This window comes from Pipistrellus hanaki, assembly GCF_964339955.1.
Source record: "Pipistrellus hanaki genome assembly, chromosome: 13".
Taxonomy (NCBI): domain Eukaryota; kingdom Metazoa; phylum Chordata; class Mammalia; order Chiroptera; family Vespertilionidae; genus Pipistrellus; species Pipistrellus hanaki.
Genome location: NC_140515.1, coordinates 40,819,763 through 40,840,032, shown reverse-complemented (window position 1 = coordinate 40,840,032; position 20,270 = coordinate 40,819,763). Strand labels below are relative to the sequence as shown.

At 37.9% G+C, this 20,270-nt stretch overlaps 1 protein-coding gene across 1 annotated transcript in view; it reads right to left on the bottom strand.

Annotated features, from left to right (window-relative positions):
• KCNH8 (potassium voltage-gated channel subfamily H member 8) overlaps positions 1 to 20,270 on the bottom strand; it is a gene marked incomplete at its 5' end in the record, with an annotated part of 269,106 nt that overhangs the window by 94,453 nt on the left and 154,383 nt on the right. The window contains one exon of the mRNA XM_084903270.1: positions 15,108 to 15,348. Within this exon, the coding sequence (XP_084759396.1) occupies positions 15,108 to 15,348 (241 nt within the window). The remainder of the gene's footprint in view (positions 1 to 15,107; positions 15,349 to 20,270) is intronic.

The following is a 20,270-nucleotide window of genomic DNA, read 5'->3' as shown; positions in this document are numbered from 1 at the left end:
GTTTTTGATTCTGGAAATAAGAGAACTAATTTTTTGTCTAGGGATCACTGAGAATTCACTCTGCTTTCTCTCTACTGAAATGGATGTGGTGTCTAGAAACAGAACTCCATGTTTGTAAATATTCCCTTAAATGGAAGGGCAGAGGCGACTAGTACAAGTTCTTTAAGAGTGAAGGGAGCATAGGACAAAATGATTGTGATGAGAAAGCAAAGAGCTGTCAGATACGTTGTCCCTCATGTGAATCATGGGAGCAAAGTGGAGGCTCAAGAATATTGGGACAGCTGTTCCTCATAGTTGTCTCATTTCACATGAGATTTTGCATTTTTGGCAAATTAAATCAGGAACTCATTAAAATGTTACAGCAAGAATGTGGTCTCCTGCAGACAATCCACAATTTATCTGAAAGGTAGCAGTATAATTTTCATTTTGAGGCATATGGAAAGATCTAAGTATGATGTTTTTCAACTTTTATGTTGAGAAGTACGTAAAAGTGTACTCATATCCAATTTTTTGTGTGATTTTATTAATTCCACTTATTAATGTGTGCAACTGTCCAGAAGTATATACAGAGTTTGAATCAGAAAGACTATTATTACCCATTCTTTATACGATTTATAGAATTTTCAAAAAATCGATCACAATATACCCCACCCAAATGAGGCAGTCTTTGAATTGAATTATATGGTGATTCAGGTGCCACTTAATGGTTTTGAAGGGTAATCATTTTGTCTTGTATTTCATTTTTACAAAAACATAATTAAAGCCAAGACAAATAACAGACAAATACATGCATGTTCTGTTTTCATATTGTTAAGGACCTCTAAAAATCAGTGCTTCCTCTCTCTCCCACACTAAATGGCTATGTTTGTGGACTAAAAATCAGAAAGGTTAAACCCATTTTTTATAGTTTGATTTCCTTGAGAACTATGTAATTAGGAAGTACAAAAAAAAAAGGTTAAATTCAATATGGCACAAATGAGTAGATTTCTTTTCTTTATTAGCATGCATGCCAGATGGGAAATAATTTTAAAATCATATTGGCTTACTCATTAAAAAGTAAATTAAAATATAATTGTGTGCATGAGAGCATATGCACCACATACAAATAATTAATATCTTCATTTAGCTATTCCTTTAAAAATTAATCAATGTAGTACAGTGCGGGTGAAGAGATAGTTCACTAAACCAGCTGCCAGACTAATGTTCTAAAGATGGCTTGTGAGGTTCTCCTTTCAACACTATATGATGTCTACAAATTTGAGCTATAAGATGTGGGAAGAATGAATAATAGAGAGCTGATTAATGAAGAGGCTTGCGGGACTAATAATCCTAAGAATGACTGTAATCAATTGCCAATATTAGCAGATGACATTTTCAGACCACTCAACCCTTACTTATCTTGTCAGCATTTGTCCCTTTTGTTTACCTTAGAGTGAAAAATTTAAAGAAAAAGAAAGGGCAGCAGACTCAGTGAGAAATAGCATTTAAGAGCAGCAGACTTAGTGAGAAATGGAACAAGAGCAATTGCATTTAGAAGAAAAGGTGAAGCTAAAAGAGTCAACCAGGTGGATTGAGGGGTGGCTGAAGCTGGTATTGGCTTCTGTTTTATTGGCCAATGGTACCATGGTGTACTCTTATATGAGTTTGACCATCAATATCAGCATCCCATTAACCCACATAGGAGGGAAGAGACCTACAAGTCCTCTATCCTAATGTTTTCAAACACAGGCACTCCATCCATGTCATCCTTCATAAGGATATGGCCAACCAGACTTCAAATGCCCCCAGCATTGGTAAGCTCCCTGCCTTTTGAGAGCCCTTAGTTTGATGTGCCCATCACTAAGTTGTTCTACCTTTCCTCAAGATGCCTTCCTCCCTGTAGCACCCTTTCCTTGGCTCTAGTTTCACCCTGAGCAGCAACACAGAACACGCTGTCCTCTCCCACCCCAAAGCCCTTTCCATATATACTCAAGATCAGTCACCAAGTTGACTCTGTACCCAGGATGAATATGTATATCAATTTCTTCCTACTGTCTCCAGCTGATAGGGTTTCCTTGTCCCAGTCCTGGCGATTTTCTCTAGTTCCACAAGTCTCATGACTTTGGGTTTTCACCCCTCATTTCCCTCTTTCTATTTTCAGGCCGAGCTTTTATTCATTTTACATAGTGAGCTTCCCTATCAGTTTTTATAAATAAATAAAGGAATTTTCAAGTGCTAGCATAATAAAGAAAAAAAAATCACACTTACATAGTTGAATACTATCATTTTGGAAGTAAGATATGGAAAAGGTAGCAGTATATGCCATCCAAAAATATGCCAATTTGCCATTAGAATTATTTTGAGCTGAAGGCAACTGAGAAGCAGAAACCTGAAAAGCTACCTGCTCTGCCCCTATTTGCTTAAAAGCAGGACATACTTTTCAAAAGCACCCTCCTCCTCTCTGTACCAGGAAAGACAAAAGCTAATCTCCAGACACAGCCTGTCCAGGGTGGAAGACATTAGCAAATATACACACTCCAGCCAGCAGAGTTTTCAGTTCTTATTCCTCCACAGTCTCATTGACACTTGATATTAGACTTTGCCAATTGGGCAGGTATATTATACTTCTAGTAATGCTTTTAGAATTGGTTTTACTTCTAGGAATACAGCCTTAACAATTTGTTGGGTATCTTTAAAAAGAATCTTGCATTACTATTAGCTGAAGTTATGCAGATTTGCTTTGGCATGCTCTTTGATTTTCGTTTCTGCTGGCTGGAATTAATAACAAAGTGACCGTAGGAGCCACCCATTAAAGCTAGTAGAGCCATTGTCAGTCTCAGTCCTTAAATAATTATGTAAGAGAACCACCTCCTCCTATTTCTCCCTGCCAGCCTTCAATGTATTCCCCAGAACATTAGGTGAGAAATACATTTCTAAGTCTCATAAGCCACTGAATTATTATTGCAGTTCGTGTTGCAGTAGCTGGTCAAACCTGTAATACTCAAAGCAAAGACCGCAGCTCTCATCCTTTCATTAACTTAGCAATTTAACAGTCCCTAGTCCCATAAAATAGTGCTTTGGTGGCTGGTCTTGACAGTCCAATCAAAATGTGACCTGTTTTCATAATGGGCAAGTGATAGATCCAGTTCTCTAGACTCTACTAAGAATGGCAGCTGCAGGGTTGTATTCCCCCCCACCCCCCCAATATCTAGCAAAAAATTGGTCAGTCTCATTTCGATATAAACCTTTCCTGTGGCAGCTCCTGGGAGTTTAACCTCCTTGGTGTTGCTAAAGGCGAGGCATTAATATGATCCATTGAGGTCACCCCAATATATACTTGCAATTTCAGCAAACAGGACAGCTAGTTAAATTTGGATTTCAAACAAAGAATGAACAATTCTTTGGCAGAAATATGTCCTATAAAAAGAAAAGGTCCTTTTATTGCTGTAAGTATCCTTGGGCTAGTAAGCCTCTCAGGAGAAAACAAGATGATCTGAAAATTGATCAGCTCTCCTCATCTCACCAACATACATGCGTAAATCTACCTAATGTCCTTGCCAGGAACTTAAGTGTGGTGTATGTATGTGCCACCAGATGGATCCTGATGGGGAAGTGAATTATACAGGAGAAACATGTTTCAACCAGAAACAGCACATCTTCATTTGTTTCTCTGCACTACTATCTCTTGTTTCCATTCTTTGAAAACAAAACAAAACAAACCTTTGTTGTCTGCAACAGCAATTAACCTCCTTGCAATTTCTGTTTTATAAAACTTATACAACGTACATTCTAGACCGTTACTTCTACCACTAACTCAAGCACAGCAAGGATCATTCCACTCACCTTTTCCCATTTGCTCTTATGGTTGTGCATTCTCACACCCTGCCTTGTATGTACACAGCATGGCTGTGCTCCTTATGAAGTGACCTTTCCAGGTCTTCACACCTATGTTTTGGAAGAGTTTCTGATTGTGGGCATCTCCTCTTTGTTTAGAAACAAACAACTGGTTTCCCAAAGAGATGAACTGCTTCTTCAGAAACCTATACATTTGTTTCATTCCAGTGTATTTTCAGTTCTTCTACACTTTTTAGTATGCTATTCGGATTATCCAATGTAAATTGAACTGTTTGGAGTCTCTCCAGAGGAATATCACCAAAATTACTCGTTTCCATGGAAACGGTAATAATAATCATATCATGGGCACAACATTAGCAATTTTGAAATACATATACATTTTTTGGATTTTTTTCTTTAAAATTATAATGCTAGTCCAGTTAAATGTGGTGATATAATAAAATGTTATGAGCCAAAATACAACTGAGTCCTAATTTTGGCTTTCCCACAAGTAGCAGTGTCCTTAGAAAAGGTTACCAAAAAAGAAAAATCTTTCCAAAGTTCCAATTTCTATTTAAGTAAAATAGAGCTAATAAATGATTGCTTCTCATCTATTTACTTAACCAATATTTATTGATCACCTAGTATGTACATATATTGGCTGGGTTTGGGTTGTACTAAGATTGACCCTCTCTTCCTGCATTCAAAGAAATTAGTTTAGTAGGGGATATTAGCTGGAAATTAAAAAATTATATGATGAGTGCATCAAGAAAGAATAACTAATACCTGTGGGACCACATGAATAACCATACAGGCCTGCCTTTAAAAATAAGACCATTGTTTAACTCAATAAGCTTAACTTTTGATTTTTTTAATCTGAATTATGGTAGTGGTAAACATTAGTTTCCTGCCTTTTATGGGTCAGAAACTATACTATTATAGTTGAAGGAACTAGAGAAAAATATATTATTCAGTCCATTTTCTCTGGGAGCTCATAGTTTATTTAAGGCATGTGTGTGGTGATAAATAAACAATTATGAAATAGGGTTGAAAAATGTGAGAGGGGAAGTCTAACCCAGACTCATGGTGACAGGAGTAAGAAGAGTTAAAAAAAAGACTTTGTAGAAGAGATCAAAGATGGTACTTCAAGGATAAGGAGAATTTGATTGGGTAAAGAGCTATCTTGCTACTTTTTTTCCTGAGAGTAGAAAATAAAAAGGATATGGAAATACCAAGGATGCAAGGGCTCTCATATGGCTGGAGCCACAGAAAGGAGAAGCAAGTGGTGATAAGTAAAAAGATAGAGTCCAGATCATAAAGGGTCTTCTATGGCATGGTGGAGAATTGCCATGTGCAATCACTTGGGTGACAGTATTTTGACCTTCAACAAATATTTAATGAATTGAATAACACATAATGAATAACATCTAGGGACAGGTGGTCATAATTTTTTTGTTACCTAAATTAAACAACTTTTCAATATATTTAAAATATATTTGGTTTTTAAAAATTACCTATTTGCCGGGACCGGTTTGGCTCAGTGGATAGAGCGTCGGCCTGTGGACTGAAAGGTCCCGGGTTCAATTCCGGTCAGGGGCATGTACCTTGGTTGAGAGCACATCCCCAGGAGAGGGTGTGCAATAGGCAGCTGATCGATGATTCTCATCGATGTTTCTCACTATCCCTCTCTATTCCTCTCTGTAAAAAATCAATAAAATATATTAAAAATTATCTATTTATCTTTAAATTATTGGGGTAGTGGGGGAGGAGATTATTTCAATGGTTAAATGCTAAATGCATGGATTGAACTGAGTAGTATAAGCCACATAAATAATGCAATTTTTTTGCATTAACTTACAGAATACAGTATTTTTATATGCTGCAAGGAAATGTACTTGAAAATGTGGGAAGAGGAGAGAATGACATAGCAGAGTTCATGTTTGCTAAGAGGAAAATGAAAAAAGAAAACAAAAAACAAAAACCCCACCTCATTACTGTGCAATACGTTTCTAAATCAAGAACTCAATTTTCCTCTGGGTTTCTAAATTTAGTAATATTCCATTCTTAATTTCCTTGTCTTGTACAAAACAAGCACTATTGTTTCATATTTTATGAGTATGTGCTCCTTCCTGTAGTCTATTTACAATAATAAATAAGTTTCAGGGCAGTGAAGACAATTTTCCACCAAATTTGTCATCTCACAAATGTTTCATATTTAAACATAGTGAGTTCAGGTACATTGTGAAATAACTGTTGTGCTTGTCAGGCAAATACAACTCATTTTCTATGTATAATCTAATCTCCTAAGGAGGAAAATAGTAGTTAATCACAGTAGTACAATATTGATAACATTATTTTAGCTGATATATTCCATTAAATGAAATGCTTCTTGGCATTAAAGAAATTCAGAAAGCAACATGCACCTAGAACTTCTCACAATAGCCATTACTGTAAAAAAATATATATTAGCAGGAACAAATTGCTTTTCAACCAGAACTTTGACAAATAAATGCTCTAGGGGTAATGTGATTAAAAAAATGACACTCTGAAAATGCTATAAGCTGTATCTCTTAGTATTTTTGGCCTAGTAATTCCACTCCTTAAAAGAATTCGAAATATCAAAGTAGAGTCTTTTGCATTTGATGTTCCCTTTCTTTGGAATGTTCTTCATCAAGACATGTAGTTCATATAGCTCCTTGTCCTCTTGCTCTCCCCCCCCCCCCCATTTTTATCTACATGTCATGTTTACCATTAGCTTCCCATTGCAGCTAATCTTTTTCCTTTCTCTGCTTTACTTCTCTGTGCAACTCATCACTATCTAACATGCTATCCATTTTTTTTAAAATTTGTTTTGTTTCCTGTTTATCTCCTACTGGGTTATAAAACCTTTGAGGGCAAGTATCTCTATTTATTTCATTGTTCTATTTCTAACATCTAAAACAGTGCAGAGCAAACAATGGCATTCAATATATATTTGTTCTGTCAATGAATAAATATATTTTTTCACAGAGGTATTCCTCATTATTTTTTTATGTAAGTGGCAAGATATATCACCTGAAATATGCAACAATTAAGACCTGGTTAACTAAACAGAAAAGCTCCTTTACATGAAGGGATGTTATGCAAATATTAAATGTCTATAAATATTTATAAAACACAGAGGCACCTAATTTGCACAGACTGTGATCACAGCCACATGAAGAGAAGTAGAGGAAACAATACCAGAAACATTTCACAGGGAGGCAGTAGTTGTGTTGGAATCGATGTTGCTGAAGGCCATTTGTTTCTCGCCACTATTTCTATTTTAAACCTTATGTAATTAGCATGGTATATTCACAGAGGAGACATTAAACTAATCAAAAGAAAATGCCTGGAGAATGTAATTTGTTGGTTTGGTAGAACATTGCCATTTAGTGGTTTTTGTTCATAGCAAAGAATAGTGGAAATATTTCTAAAAATTTACTTGTCTAATAGGAAATGATGTCCAATAAAGCACTTTTTCTAATCAAGCATCAATCCACTAGAGGCCTGGTGCATGAAATTGGTGCACTGGGGGGGGTGGTGTGTCCCCTCAGCCCTCTAATCCAAGACCCTTCGTGGGATGTCCTACTGCCAGTTTAGATCTAATCCTGGATATTGGGCCTAAACTGGCAGTTGGACATTCCTCTCACAATCCAGGACCACTGGCTCCTATTTGCTCACCTGCCTGATTGCCCATAACTACCCCCCACCCCACTGGCCTGGTTATCTCCAAATGCCCCTCTGCTGGCCTGGTCATCACCAACTCCCCCTGGCTAGCCTGGTTGCCTCATGCAGCCTGCTGTTGGTCGACCCTCACTAACCCCCCTGCTGGCCTGATTACCCCATACAGCCTGCCGTTCAGTTGTCTGTTGAGTTGTTTTGGTCATGACAGCCCCTGGCTTTTTATATATTAGGATTATTCTAGTGTAAGGAAACTACTAATTGCAAATTTTGAACAAATGAAATGAAAACTCTGCTCTGCAGTTTCACATGGTTAAGAAAAATACAGTGGTCACGTATCCTGGGTATCCATTCAATAGCTCATTTATCATAGCATTTCATCTTCCCAGGAGAAACTCTGAGAAGCCTAAAGAAACAATAATTAAACTGATAATATATTTGTAAAATAAATGCAATTCCAGTCTTTGCTCAAGGGCTTATGTAGGTACTTTTAAGCCAACTTATAAGGGAGCTCTTAATAGAAATAATGAAATAGTACCTTACTTTACAATGCACTGTTTTCCCCCCTCAAGGCACTCTGACATACAAAATCTCTTCACTCTTAAGACACTGGGTATGTGCCACTTCTCCGGAAATCTCAGGTGGCAGGGTAATTTTCTGCTTTTTGTCTGTTTGTTCTTGTCCTCAGGCTTAGACTTCTTTAGCAGACAATAGCTGGTAAATAGCCAAGTGGGCAGTGATTCATTTCTAGCGAAAGGTTGATGCTCAATGCAATACATTCCATTTATTTGAGACTCTAGTTGTATTTACTGGGAGTGTGGGCACGGGGAATGTTCTCATACTTGGGTGAAAAATGGCACATGAGACAAAGATCAAATCTGAAGTATGGCTATGAATTACTCTTAGTGGGAGTGCAGATGTGCAAATATGGGGTGTTATGTGTGGACTTTCGTTACTATCCTATGTTTGAACAGCAGAGAGGAGGGAGACTGTGATTATGAGAGTTAGGAAAAAAAAATGGATGAGAAAGAAAGGGAGGGAGAGTGGGACTCAAACACTAAGAGATAAATGAATGCTAACCAATCAACGCTTCTAAATATGTAGTAGAGGAATACTAGAATGCTCAAAGCATGTAACAGTAAAGTTTATTTTAATTCCCTTATCATCATGACATTTCAACCCCAATTCTTGTTATAAGTCTTCCTTTCCAGTATCCAAGTTTTTATCTTTAATTTTAGTCATTTATCTAAGGGGGGAAAGGACATGTCTTGGTTTGTACATCTCAGGAAAAGAACTATAAGTTCAGGTTTTCTTGTATAATAAAATGTCTCTACTCTTTCACATTCCAGTGAGATTTATATATTTTACCCTAACAGAAAAAGGCACTCAAGAATGTTGAAAGGCCTGGCTGTAGTGGCTCAGTGAATTGAGTGTCATCCCCTGGACAAAGAGGTCCTGGGTTCAATTCCCAGTCAGGGTACATGCCTGGGTGTGGGCTTGATCCCCAGTTGGGGCATGATGAGTCTCTCTCATCACTGATGTTTCTATCTCTCTCCCCCTCTCCCTTTCTCTCTGAAATCAATAAAAATATTAAAAGAAAAACAAGAATGCTGAAAGAATTTCTTTTGAACCTTGGATTTCTATTGGAGAGTTTTTGAACTGGAGTTGAATAGTATAAGAACATTACTTCTCAGTTCTATGTTAAGTGGGAAAAGGCATATTTATACGGGATATGGGGAAAGATGTACAAGACAAACATGTATTTAAAAAAACTATTAGAAATTGAACACAGACTCAGTAAAATGATGAAGTTGTTGACTAGAGACAAGTCCCAGTTACTCTGAAGCTGATGATTAAAACTTCTAGACTAGTGTTCGACAAACTGCAGCTCATGAGCCACATGCGGCTCTTTGGCCCCTTGAGTTTTTAGGAAAGGCCAGCTTAGGAGTATCCTAATTAAGTGAATAACAATGTACCTACCTATATAGTTTAAGTTTAAAAAATTTGGCTCTCCAAAGAAATTTCAAATCATTGTACTTTTGATATTTGGCTCTGTTGACTAATGAGTTTGCCGACCACTGTTCTAGACTGTTACTGGAAGCCCAGCTTGTGCCTTTTAGGCCCCATCAGAGATAGGAAGAAAAAAGGGGAAGAGTTGAAATGCAGATCAGCTTATTTTCTTGTTCCTAGAAGAGGTGATGGAAGACTGGATGGAAGAAGACACTGCAATAATTGCCTAAAATGTTATTTGGGATCATTTAATGCACACCAGATCCTGAAGTGCTGCAAATAAAGAATGCAGGACTAGAGGAGATGTAAGATCTACTTTGGGCTTTTCTAAAAGAATGCTGAGGCAAGTCTGTAGAAGAAGCTGTAAAAGCCTCAGATCCTTGAAGTGGTAAATGAGTCTCCAGACACTTGTGTTCCTGAAAGCTGAGGGAATTGGAATGTTCTTGGTTATCAGATGGACTGTTGTGGTATCTCAGGGCTTGTGTTCAGGTTGGATTTTCAGTATGAATTGAAGAGGGCTGATTTTCTGAAAATAGTGGATAATTAAAACAAATCAAAGAGATAAGGTCTTGGTAACATTATTGACAATACTCATTATTACTGATTAAGCAGTGAATGAGATTATTTTTTAAAAATAAAATTACTTCATTAAAACCTGACAAGATTGATACTATTTTGCCCATTTTATAATTAAGTTTAGGGCTGTAATTCTAGCTTGGTCAGCAGTTAGCTAGATCGTGGATAAATTAATTGCTTTCTATTTTTCCCCTTTCTCTCTAAGTATGAATAGATATACTTGCCATGATTATGTCACAAGGTTATATTAAAAATTAAATGAGAATAAACTCTGAAATAGCAAAATTTGTTGACATACAAGTGAATAAAAAGCATTGGTTAATAAAGTATTGCAGACAAAAGGAGAAAAAAATAAAATAATCAGAAATGACAAAAATTTAGACATATGTTCATATGATATACTGCATTTAGTCCTAGCTGGCTTGGCTCAGTGGGTAGAGCATCCACCTGCAGACTGAAGGGTCCCAGGTTCGATTTTGGTCAAGGGCACATGCCCGGATTGCAGGCTTGATCCCCAGTAGGGGCTGTGTAGGAGGCAGCCAATCAACGATTCTCTCTCATCATTGATGTTTCTACCGCTCCCTCTTCCTTCCTCTCTGAAATCAATAAAAATGTATTAAAAAAATACTGCATTTATAAGAATTCTGTTCCTTAGTTGGGGTAAAATCACTTGTAAATTGTGACCTAAAAGCACAAAAGGAACACTAAATGATGGTAGTGCTGATTAACGAATTAAAGTCAAACCCACATGTTTCTGGAATGTTTTCTATTATGATACGGAGAACCAGTGACCTAAAACTACTTAGATCAACAGAGTATTATCTTAAAAATATATAATATTGGGAAAAATTCCTTTGGGATTGTCATAATAGTTGGAGAGCATTGCTGGTGAGTAGTGGCTAAGGATCGTCCACACAGTGTATAATTGCCCTTTATCTCACATGACTCTCAACTGCCCTTTTGTGACTAAGGTGAATGTAGCAAATCGGAAATAGAATTGCACATCTACTTTCCTTTGACCTTTACTTTCTGCGGGGCTCTCAGAGAGACCAAGTCAATCAGAGTTATAGTTTTATGGTGTAGCCTATGAAGCTATGGTGGTAATAACCTCAGATACAAAGAATGTACAGACCACTTCCTAGATAGCCTGTCTCAGAGTGGAAAGACAAGACAGAAGAGCATTCTGTTCCTTTGAAAGGCCATATCATAGAACTTATGAAATGACTCAGTGCAAGGGGTCAAGGTGCTAGAGAATTTTTCTTACTTATTTTGGTGTTATTAGAATGATAATCAGTCACAGGATATCTGATTACCTGGCTCCAATAATGGGAACATTATTACCTCATCTGGCGAGGAGTCCAAAAGGTGCAACATCTCAACTTTTTGCTCTGCCATCCACATCTTCTTTCCTATGCCTCTCCTGATGATTAAGGATGGCTGCAGAAGTTACACATTTCATATCCTCCCATCATATCCAACCCCCGGGGGAAAAGAAGGAGCAGGAACACAAATATTTCCCCCTCATGCTTCTCTTCAAGGAAAAAGTTATTTCCAAGAAGCCCTCAGAAATGATCTTTTTATATCTTATTGGACAGAATTGGCCACACCTTTACTCCTACTCCTGAAATTGGCTAAAGGGAAAGGAATTTAACCACTGGCTTAGAATACTCATAATTCATTCTCTGTGTCTGTCTGGGCATACTACTGCCTGCACAAAACTGGGTTCTTTGGGTTTTTAACAAGGAAATGGGAGAAGTGATTGTTGGACCTATGGGTATACTACAGTTTTAAGTACCAAGATTTCAGATTCAAGCTATTAATTCCTGCATTCATGGAAGAAAGAGAAAGAAGTTGGCACCTCTTTCTCTCATTTTCCACCTCATTGCTTTCAATAAAAGAAATTAAGTTGAGTGGAATTTTTCAGAAAATGGAATCATATTGATTATAAACTCTTACGAAACATTTTCCAACAGCTAGGAGACCTGAGTCTGCCATCGGTTAGCTATGGGGCCTTGGCATATTGCTAGGGCTCAGTTTCCCACCTGTAAAGTAAGAACGATTAGGTTCTATAAATCACTGGTAGTTCACTTCTCATTTTATGTTTCCCAAAGGCTTTGAATCAACAGCTAAGTTATGTAGGATGGTTTTCAAACTAAAAGTAATTTTATAACTATTTTGTAACTTAAAGCTAAGTCTTGTGTCTTGATGATTCTAAAGGACTAAGATGGCCCTAGCTGGTTTGGCTCAGTGGATAGCGTGCCCACCTATGGACTAAAAGGTCCTGGGGTTCAATTCCAGTTAAGGGCACATGCCTGGGTTGTGGGCTCAGTTCCCAGTAGGGGGCATGCAGGAGGCAGCCAGTCAATGATTCTCTCTCATCGTTGATGTTTCTATTTCTCTCTCCCTCTCTCTTCCTCTCTGAAATAAAAAAATATATATATATTTTTAAAAAAAGAATATGGCTTACAAACATTTCATTTTAAGGGGAAGAGAATAGAGATTCAAGATCATGATTCCTATCTATATTTTGACTAGCATAATTATATCCAGATACCTTATTTATAGTGGATCTATCAGGGAAGAATGTTTTAAACTCAGTTTTCCCAAAAGAGTGTTACCAAGTGGTCTGGGGAGGAGTGAGTTCTGAGGTAAAAGTAACTATAGAAGATGCTGTACTAATCACAGTTAAAAAGATTTCTTGACCACTGGATTTCCCAGAGGATTTATAATGCTATAAAGTTCATTGTGACTCTCCAAAAGAAATATGTTACCTCCCAACTTATACACAAGCCCTGAGATACCATGACAGACAGTCCATCTGACAACCAAGATGGCTACAAAGTGACTGACAGGCAGGTGTGTACACACCCTGGATATGAAGGACAAAGGGATGATTCACATCCAGAGTGGTGAGGGATGGTGCAAGATTTCATCATGCTACTCAGAATGGCATTCAATTTAAAACGTATGAATTGTTTATTTCTGGAATTTTCCATTTAATATTTTTAGACCGTGGTTGACCACAGATAGCTGAAACCATGGAAGAGCGAAGAGAAACTATAGATAAGGAGAGACAGCTGAAACCATGGAAGAGCGAAGAGAAACTGTAGATAAGGAGAGACTACTGTATTGTCTTCCTAGAGAAACATCTTGCTCCCTGAAACATGGTTGAAATGGCATAAAAAAAGAACACAGAAGATTTAGAGGCAAGTATGGAGGGCAAGCCAGACTCTATTGTTTTAACAGAGGAAAGCAACCAAAAACAAATTTCTCACAAGTGTCAATTCTGAGTATAAACATGTCATCATCTGCCAATGAGCATGTAGTATCAGAAGTGGCTTCTAAGCCCTTGGAATTTCAAATATCTGAGAACCAGAGATAGTGGAAAAGAAAGTCTAGGATGTAACCTTGTCCCTATAAGCAAGGTTATATAATAGTAATAATAATTATTATATAAAATATTTGTTAAGGATATTCTTAAGCTTATACATGTTAAATGACCTCTCAAGTTCTTGAGTACTTTGACCAGGTTAGGAGTAGTCTGTTTAGAGTGCTCATTTGTGTGTATGTCTTGGGCGGGAAAAGACATTAAGAGTTAGCAAGTAAAAGGTTCTAAAACCACAATGGATTGGTACATGGACACAACTAATTTGATTACAATTTTCATTTTAAATTCCTTCACAAACAAGAATGTTGTTATTTGCCATTTAATAGTGATTTAATATCCCTTTACCATTATTTCCAATAATGCATAAGTTAAGTTAAAAAAAATTATTTTCCTTGAATCTGTAGCCTTCCCAAGCTACCCAACTAGACAACAGTGCCATCTAGTGGCCTAAACATACCACAGCCAATGTTTTTGGGGTGGGGGCAGGGGTACTAAGATAGCTCTGAGGGGCGTGTCCAGCAGATGCAATGCTAACAGTGACACCAAAGCCACACATAGGCCATACAAACTCATCCAGAACAAACACGCTCATTCAGTTGGAAGACTCCCTCTCCCAAAGCTTGACCAGCTCCATGGAGAGTACCACCACTATTGAAACAAGGTTTTGATCTGCCCCATTTCCTTTCCTTTGAAGTTTAAAATCCATTTCTCATCCCTTTGTTCACAAACTGTCTGAAAATATTTCCAAACATTCTCTTATATTTACAATAAGGATGTTGCCTTACATCACCATAATGAGGCAGAGAAGTAGGCATAGGTTGCTAATGAAGGCCAAGAACTCCATAGGAATGAATTAAAGGTACAGGGAACTCCACAGGGAGTTAGTCTAAACCATAGCAGAGATCTAGTATTTGCCCAAAAATGAGCAAGCCAGAGCTAGGCTTTGGTCTAAACAAGACAAAGATTTAAGGCATAGAATGTAGGAAAAAGGCTTATAAGAGTGAAGAGATGCAGCTTCACCTGACACTCCCGCTATTCTAAAGATAAACACTCTTAGCAAACATCCCTGGCGGCCTTTTTTTTTTTAGTTAAAATTAGGTACTCACTGCTCCTCCTGATTTACTGGAAGGCTTATGTAATCCTCTGCTTCTGCAACAGGTCTCTTATTGCGACCACCGTCAGTGTGTTGAGAGAACACGGAAGGGCATGGAGAACCATTGTCAGAACATCACATGGGACCATTGTCAGAACATCACTGATGAGTTCTTGCCACGCCCCACCTCTGACTCATTTAATAAGATCATGATGGATGGGTGAGTACAAACGCAACAGTCACTAACTCTCTTTCTTTTTTTAAAGCCCATTTTTTTTTTTTTGACAAAATAAAGATGAAAGCACAACGCATGGGTTCATATTGGTTTGCAGTAAAGGAATAGAGAGAAAGTTGGAAGGAAGAGGTAATTTTCAGACATTCAAATATCTGCATCTCCAACATTTGCATCAGAGGCCGAGCCATGCCCATGCAAATGGTTCTTAGTTCCAATTTGTGTCGGAAAAGTCTGGAACACACTCGCTTCCCCTATGCAAATCTCCTAGGAAAGCGGGCGCTGGTTCTTACCTATAATAAAAAGAATCTCCACTGCAATGTCGCTCACTGTTGTGCTCCGAGTGGTGGACAGGTCGTCGTTGCCAATGAAGCAAACGTTGTAAGGTACGGTCACGGCAACATAAAACGTCGCCAAGAGAATAAGCCAGTCCCAGCCGGCTTTAAAAGTGCTGAAATGCAAAAGTATGAATTTGGACTTTTTTGCATCGGAAACTTTATACTCCGGAAACGCCGGTTTATCTACAAAAACATTCTGTGGATAAAGACAAAAAGGGGAGAAGGGAGACACAACATTAGAAACCTGGATCACACAGCCTTAGACACATGTCTGTTGAGGAGGATCATTTAGACATACAATGTCAGTCTATCTGAAAAGTGGATTTTAGAAGGTGGTGATGCAAAAAGTAGAGATGTATAAACTAAAACTGAGCAGAGGTCTTTGTTATAGGTAATAGAAATAGGCAGAGTTTAGTTATGAATGTTAACTGAGCAATCCAGATTTTGTTCATTAAAAAATGAAAAGATCATTACCTAAAATATTGCCTATAACTTCCACAGTTGTAAATATAATCCTATAACATTTTAAAACACAATGATACACTTATATTCCTATTGTCATGGGATCACTGCATGTAATTATAATTTTGAGGTGACAGTCCTTAGCTAAAGAATATATTGGACCTGAAATTCTTCTGATAACGAAGATACAATTTCCCCTTCTAGATAGAGACAATATGATCAATATTTTATTTTAAACAGCTGTGTATCTTTCTTTCAAAATATACCCAAGATCTGCTAACCACTTGCATTTTTGAGTTGTGTGTTGTTGTGTTTTTTTTGTTTTTTGTTTTTTTTTTTTGTGAAGTTTCAAGTTGGGAACCCAGATTTCATAACCTTGATTGATATGGATTCATTTTGACACTAGCCAGCTCTGGTTGAGGTTGGAAGGGAGACATGATCACGTTAGAGTCACTATTCAAATCATGGGAGGAGAAAGGCAATGTTCACCCTGCAGCTGATTAAATGCGGAAGAAGAGCTGGAGTTTTTACAGCTGCAAAAGCACTTCACTCTGAAAGCAGTCAGGATTGATGCACAGCTCTCCTCGCTGCTGTGAGACAAAGGGAGGTGCAACAATAGCGTGTGTGGAAGTTTGACAAGCCTATGGCCAGATACTCGTCGACCCCGTTTAACCTCAATTAATGAGAAATACAAGACTGGGAATGGAAGCTGAAATGTCAAAGTGAAGCTGAATGAACGGAACAGTTAAAAGTTCTGGAATGCATGTTACTTACGGGGTCACAATGTGTTTTCTCATTTCAGTCATTGAAGAAAGAACCAATTAATGTATTTTGTTCAGGGAAGCCCTGAGACACTCGAACTCCAGGAAGGTTCAGAGTGATCGGAAGACTCAGCTCTATAGTCTTGAAATATTTCAGCAATGAAATATTTCTACTACCTTAATAAGAAGGCACCCTTCATTTCACATCTTTTCTTGGTAGGCAAACCTTATTTCCTGTTAGTATTTTTACTTAACCAACACAGGAAGCTCGCATTGTTAGGGTTTCATGGTGAGAAATGCCTTCACCACTTTCAGATTGCTTTTTAATGCCCATCTGCCACTGCGCCTACTGAAACACCATTGGCACTAGAGAATACACTTCAAAATGAATCAGTAATATATGTCTAAAATTGAGAATAATCGGTACTTGACCCTTTTCCTTCATCTCCTCTAGTTTTCCAGGATCAGATTCCAAAGACAGATTTTGGCATAAAATTGAGGAGAAGGAAGTACAACTCTTGGGCTTCTCAAAGCTTAGGTTGGTGCAGAGGAGAGAGTTAGGCTCCATAGGTATTAACCTCCTCAAGGTTGATAAGCACTGCATCTACTTTGCAATAGGACACGATGCTTTCTAATAGAATTCTTTTTAAAATATTTACTACAGTCAGACATCACCATAAACCATAAAGGACTATCTTAATTTCTATCCAAGTAAGTCTTTTCCGATAGTGTTTCAAAATAAAAAATGTTATCTTGTTTGTGGGAGAAGCCGACCCTAGGGAGGAGGGTCAGGAAAGGCCAAGAATTAAAGTATTTTCTTTGGATTATATTGATTATATGAATCACAGGTGATGCTGAAGCAAAAGGTCAGCAATGTATCCACAAAATAAATCACAAGATTTCATTTTTATAGGCTACTTAAAATGTAGTAGTTAATTTTAAAGGATACTGACAATCTAACACATCTCAGGTTAGATTTAAGCATTGAGTTTAGATTTAAACTCAAATCCTGTATACATCTTGACACAATCACCTGAGTGGAAAAAAAACACACACACCCAGATGCTTCTCTCTTCCCACCACTGCATTTGTTAAGTTTTATCAAAAATCTTTTTGGAAGAAGGTTTCTTATAATTAAAAAGTATTCTTTTAGCAAGTAGGGAGAAAAATACCTTATTTGTAACCCTGAAACATGGAGCTTGCCTAAAGTATAATACAAGCAACTATTCTCAAATATTGTTCATTAATTTTGAAGCCTATTCTTTAGTATCGATGGTGTTTTAGCTAATTAACCTGTACCCCATAAATTATTGAAACACAATGGTTAAGACTAACATCTAGTTATGCTAACTGCTTCCAAAACTATTTTTCCAGTATTTCTTTAAAACTAACTTCTCAATGAGCAGACAGAGAAGAAAATGTTTCTACAGTCACTACACAGAGTAATCCTGGCGGAGTGTACCTTTGATGACCATTAGTAGTAGCCTGCTGGTAATACTCGACCATTTAAAGCACCCTCCTTTCAAGTCCCCAAGGTGCTCATGTTGGAGACACTTGTATCATCCCAATGCTGTTTAATGGAGTAACAAATCAAGGAGAGCAGAAATGAAACACCTTTTCCAAGATGTTTCCGGCAGAGTAAGAGCCGTGACTAAAAGGTGTTGCATCTTGATTGGGATGGAACCTTGCTAAGGGCCTGCTGAGATCTATCTGTGGCTGGATCATGTATTATTCGTCCACAGAACTGCATCAGAGAGGCAGCAGGATAAGGCCAGAGGCACAGGGCCTTTGAGTCAGAGGATTCACAGCTGGATCCCACGTCCACTGCTCTACTTTGGACATCTCCCTAGGTTGTTCTTTTCCATCATTCAAACATCACTAATAAACATCACCTTTGGTACTGGCTTAGTGTAAGAATAAAATAATACGATGTATGTAAAAGGAATTTGGAAATAGAGAGCTACACAAATATTAAGGAGTCTTTCTGTGTGTGTGTGTGTGTGTGTGTGTGTGTGAATAGCCAAAGATTTCCCAAAGATTGATTGTTTAGCTAATAAACTGGCCAGATCTTTTTTCCTCTTCTTCCTTCTCTCTTCCTACTCTTATAACTAGTATACCCTGTTCTTCTGGAAAGGTGATAATGGACAGGGCCATTCGTAATTCTGTACTTTGTTTCCAGAAGAATTACCCGAGTTGTTAAATCACCTTGTGGATTAGATGTCCTTTATTACCGTGTATTATTTTTATGCTCCATCTTGATGTCTGTACTTCTTAAATGAATGGCAGTTTAGCTAATTAGCTAAGTGGTGGGAATTATGATTTTTTAAAATGAGTTTTTTAAGTAGTGTTCTGTACTTTGTTGACTCTAAAGGGGAAAACAGCATGTTCAGCAATTGCGTTTTAAAGATCAGTACTACTTGCTATGTTCAAATGATTCTCAGGGTAAGGCTAGAAGACAGTGTCAGCTTTCAGCGTTGCCGAATCTTGGGCTAATATTTGTTTAGGTGCTTTGCTGGGTGACTTGAATAGAATCAAACCCAAATGTGGTTACCATTGTTTCTCCCCAGAACTTGTTTACTGTCACTAAGGCTGACTTGGTAACTGGAGGGAGATGTAAATAGGAACCTGAGTAGGATCCACAGATCAAGTTGGGTGCCCTCTCTCAAGTCTATCCCTAGACTCTCAGGAAATCCATGTGACACTGGGGCACAGATATCCTCAGAAAATCTTTAAGACAAGACAAAATATGGTAAACAGTGTTTGACTCTCAACACTGTTGATTAGTTATCACAGCAGAGATTAGTTAGGTGCATTGCAGTTAGGTACATTGCCCTAACTGGTTTGGCTTAGTGGATAGAGCGCTGGTCTGTAGACTGAAGGGTCCAAGGTTCGATTCTGGTCAAGAGTATGTACCTTGGTTGCGGGCACATCCCCAGTAGGGAGTGTGCAGGGGGCAGCTGATTGATGTTTCTCTCTCATAGATGTTTCTAACTCTCTATCCCTGTCTCTTTCTCTCTGTGAAAAAAATCAATTTAAAACAAACAAAAAACAGTGGTGCATGGCAGGTCAACCCCAGCATGGCCAATGGCTCTGGAGCATAAATGGACCCAACAACTTGTTCTGGCTTCCAGAGGGAGTCACCCTGAAGCAGAACCAGGTTTGCAGCATTTTACTGTCAGATCTCCCTCCACACCTGGGCAAATGCATCCTCCTTTGTTGGTCACACTCAGAGAAGTGGCTATTTTGTATATCTGATGCATGACTCGATTTTATCAGAGCAATTGTATGTCAGATTAGGTCATCTCTAGCTCCCCCGTACAAAGTAAGATGCCAGAGAATCCTCTTGTGTCCCTAACTCCCAGAACTTATGGATCTTAGATTGATTCCCAAATAGTTCTGGTTGTTTGATGTAACTTTGTCTAATGTCACTGGCAAGTTAGAACCTTAGTATTTATATCTGCCACCCCTAGTCAGACACCCCCCAAAAAGTGTATGCTCTAGAGATTCCACAGTGCAAATTAAGGTCATTGTTATTGTTTGAAAAATTACCCTTAAGTATCTACCACCAAACAGACATAGTTTTGGCCTTCTTAGTGAGGTCTGTTAGTGCTAAGAACCAATAGTGAAATCCTGGCGGATATGTGTCATGTAAAACTCTGTAGAATTACCTTTTACAGGCACAGTTATTCGCCATGGCTTTTTGACAGATAAGCACCAGGTTTCAGAAAGTAGCTCTACTGTTACTAAGAGTGCAACTTTTTACAAAGTTGAATAATGTATGGCATGAAATTTCAAATTCAATGTTCTCCTGTGTGCAATTTCCAACTGTGTTTTGTATAAAACGTAATTTTTTAAAGAGGAGTTATGATCTTGATTTTTTCATGGACCCCCTGGA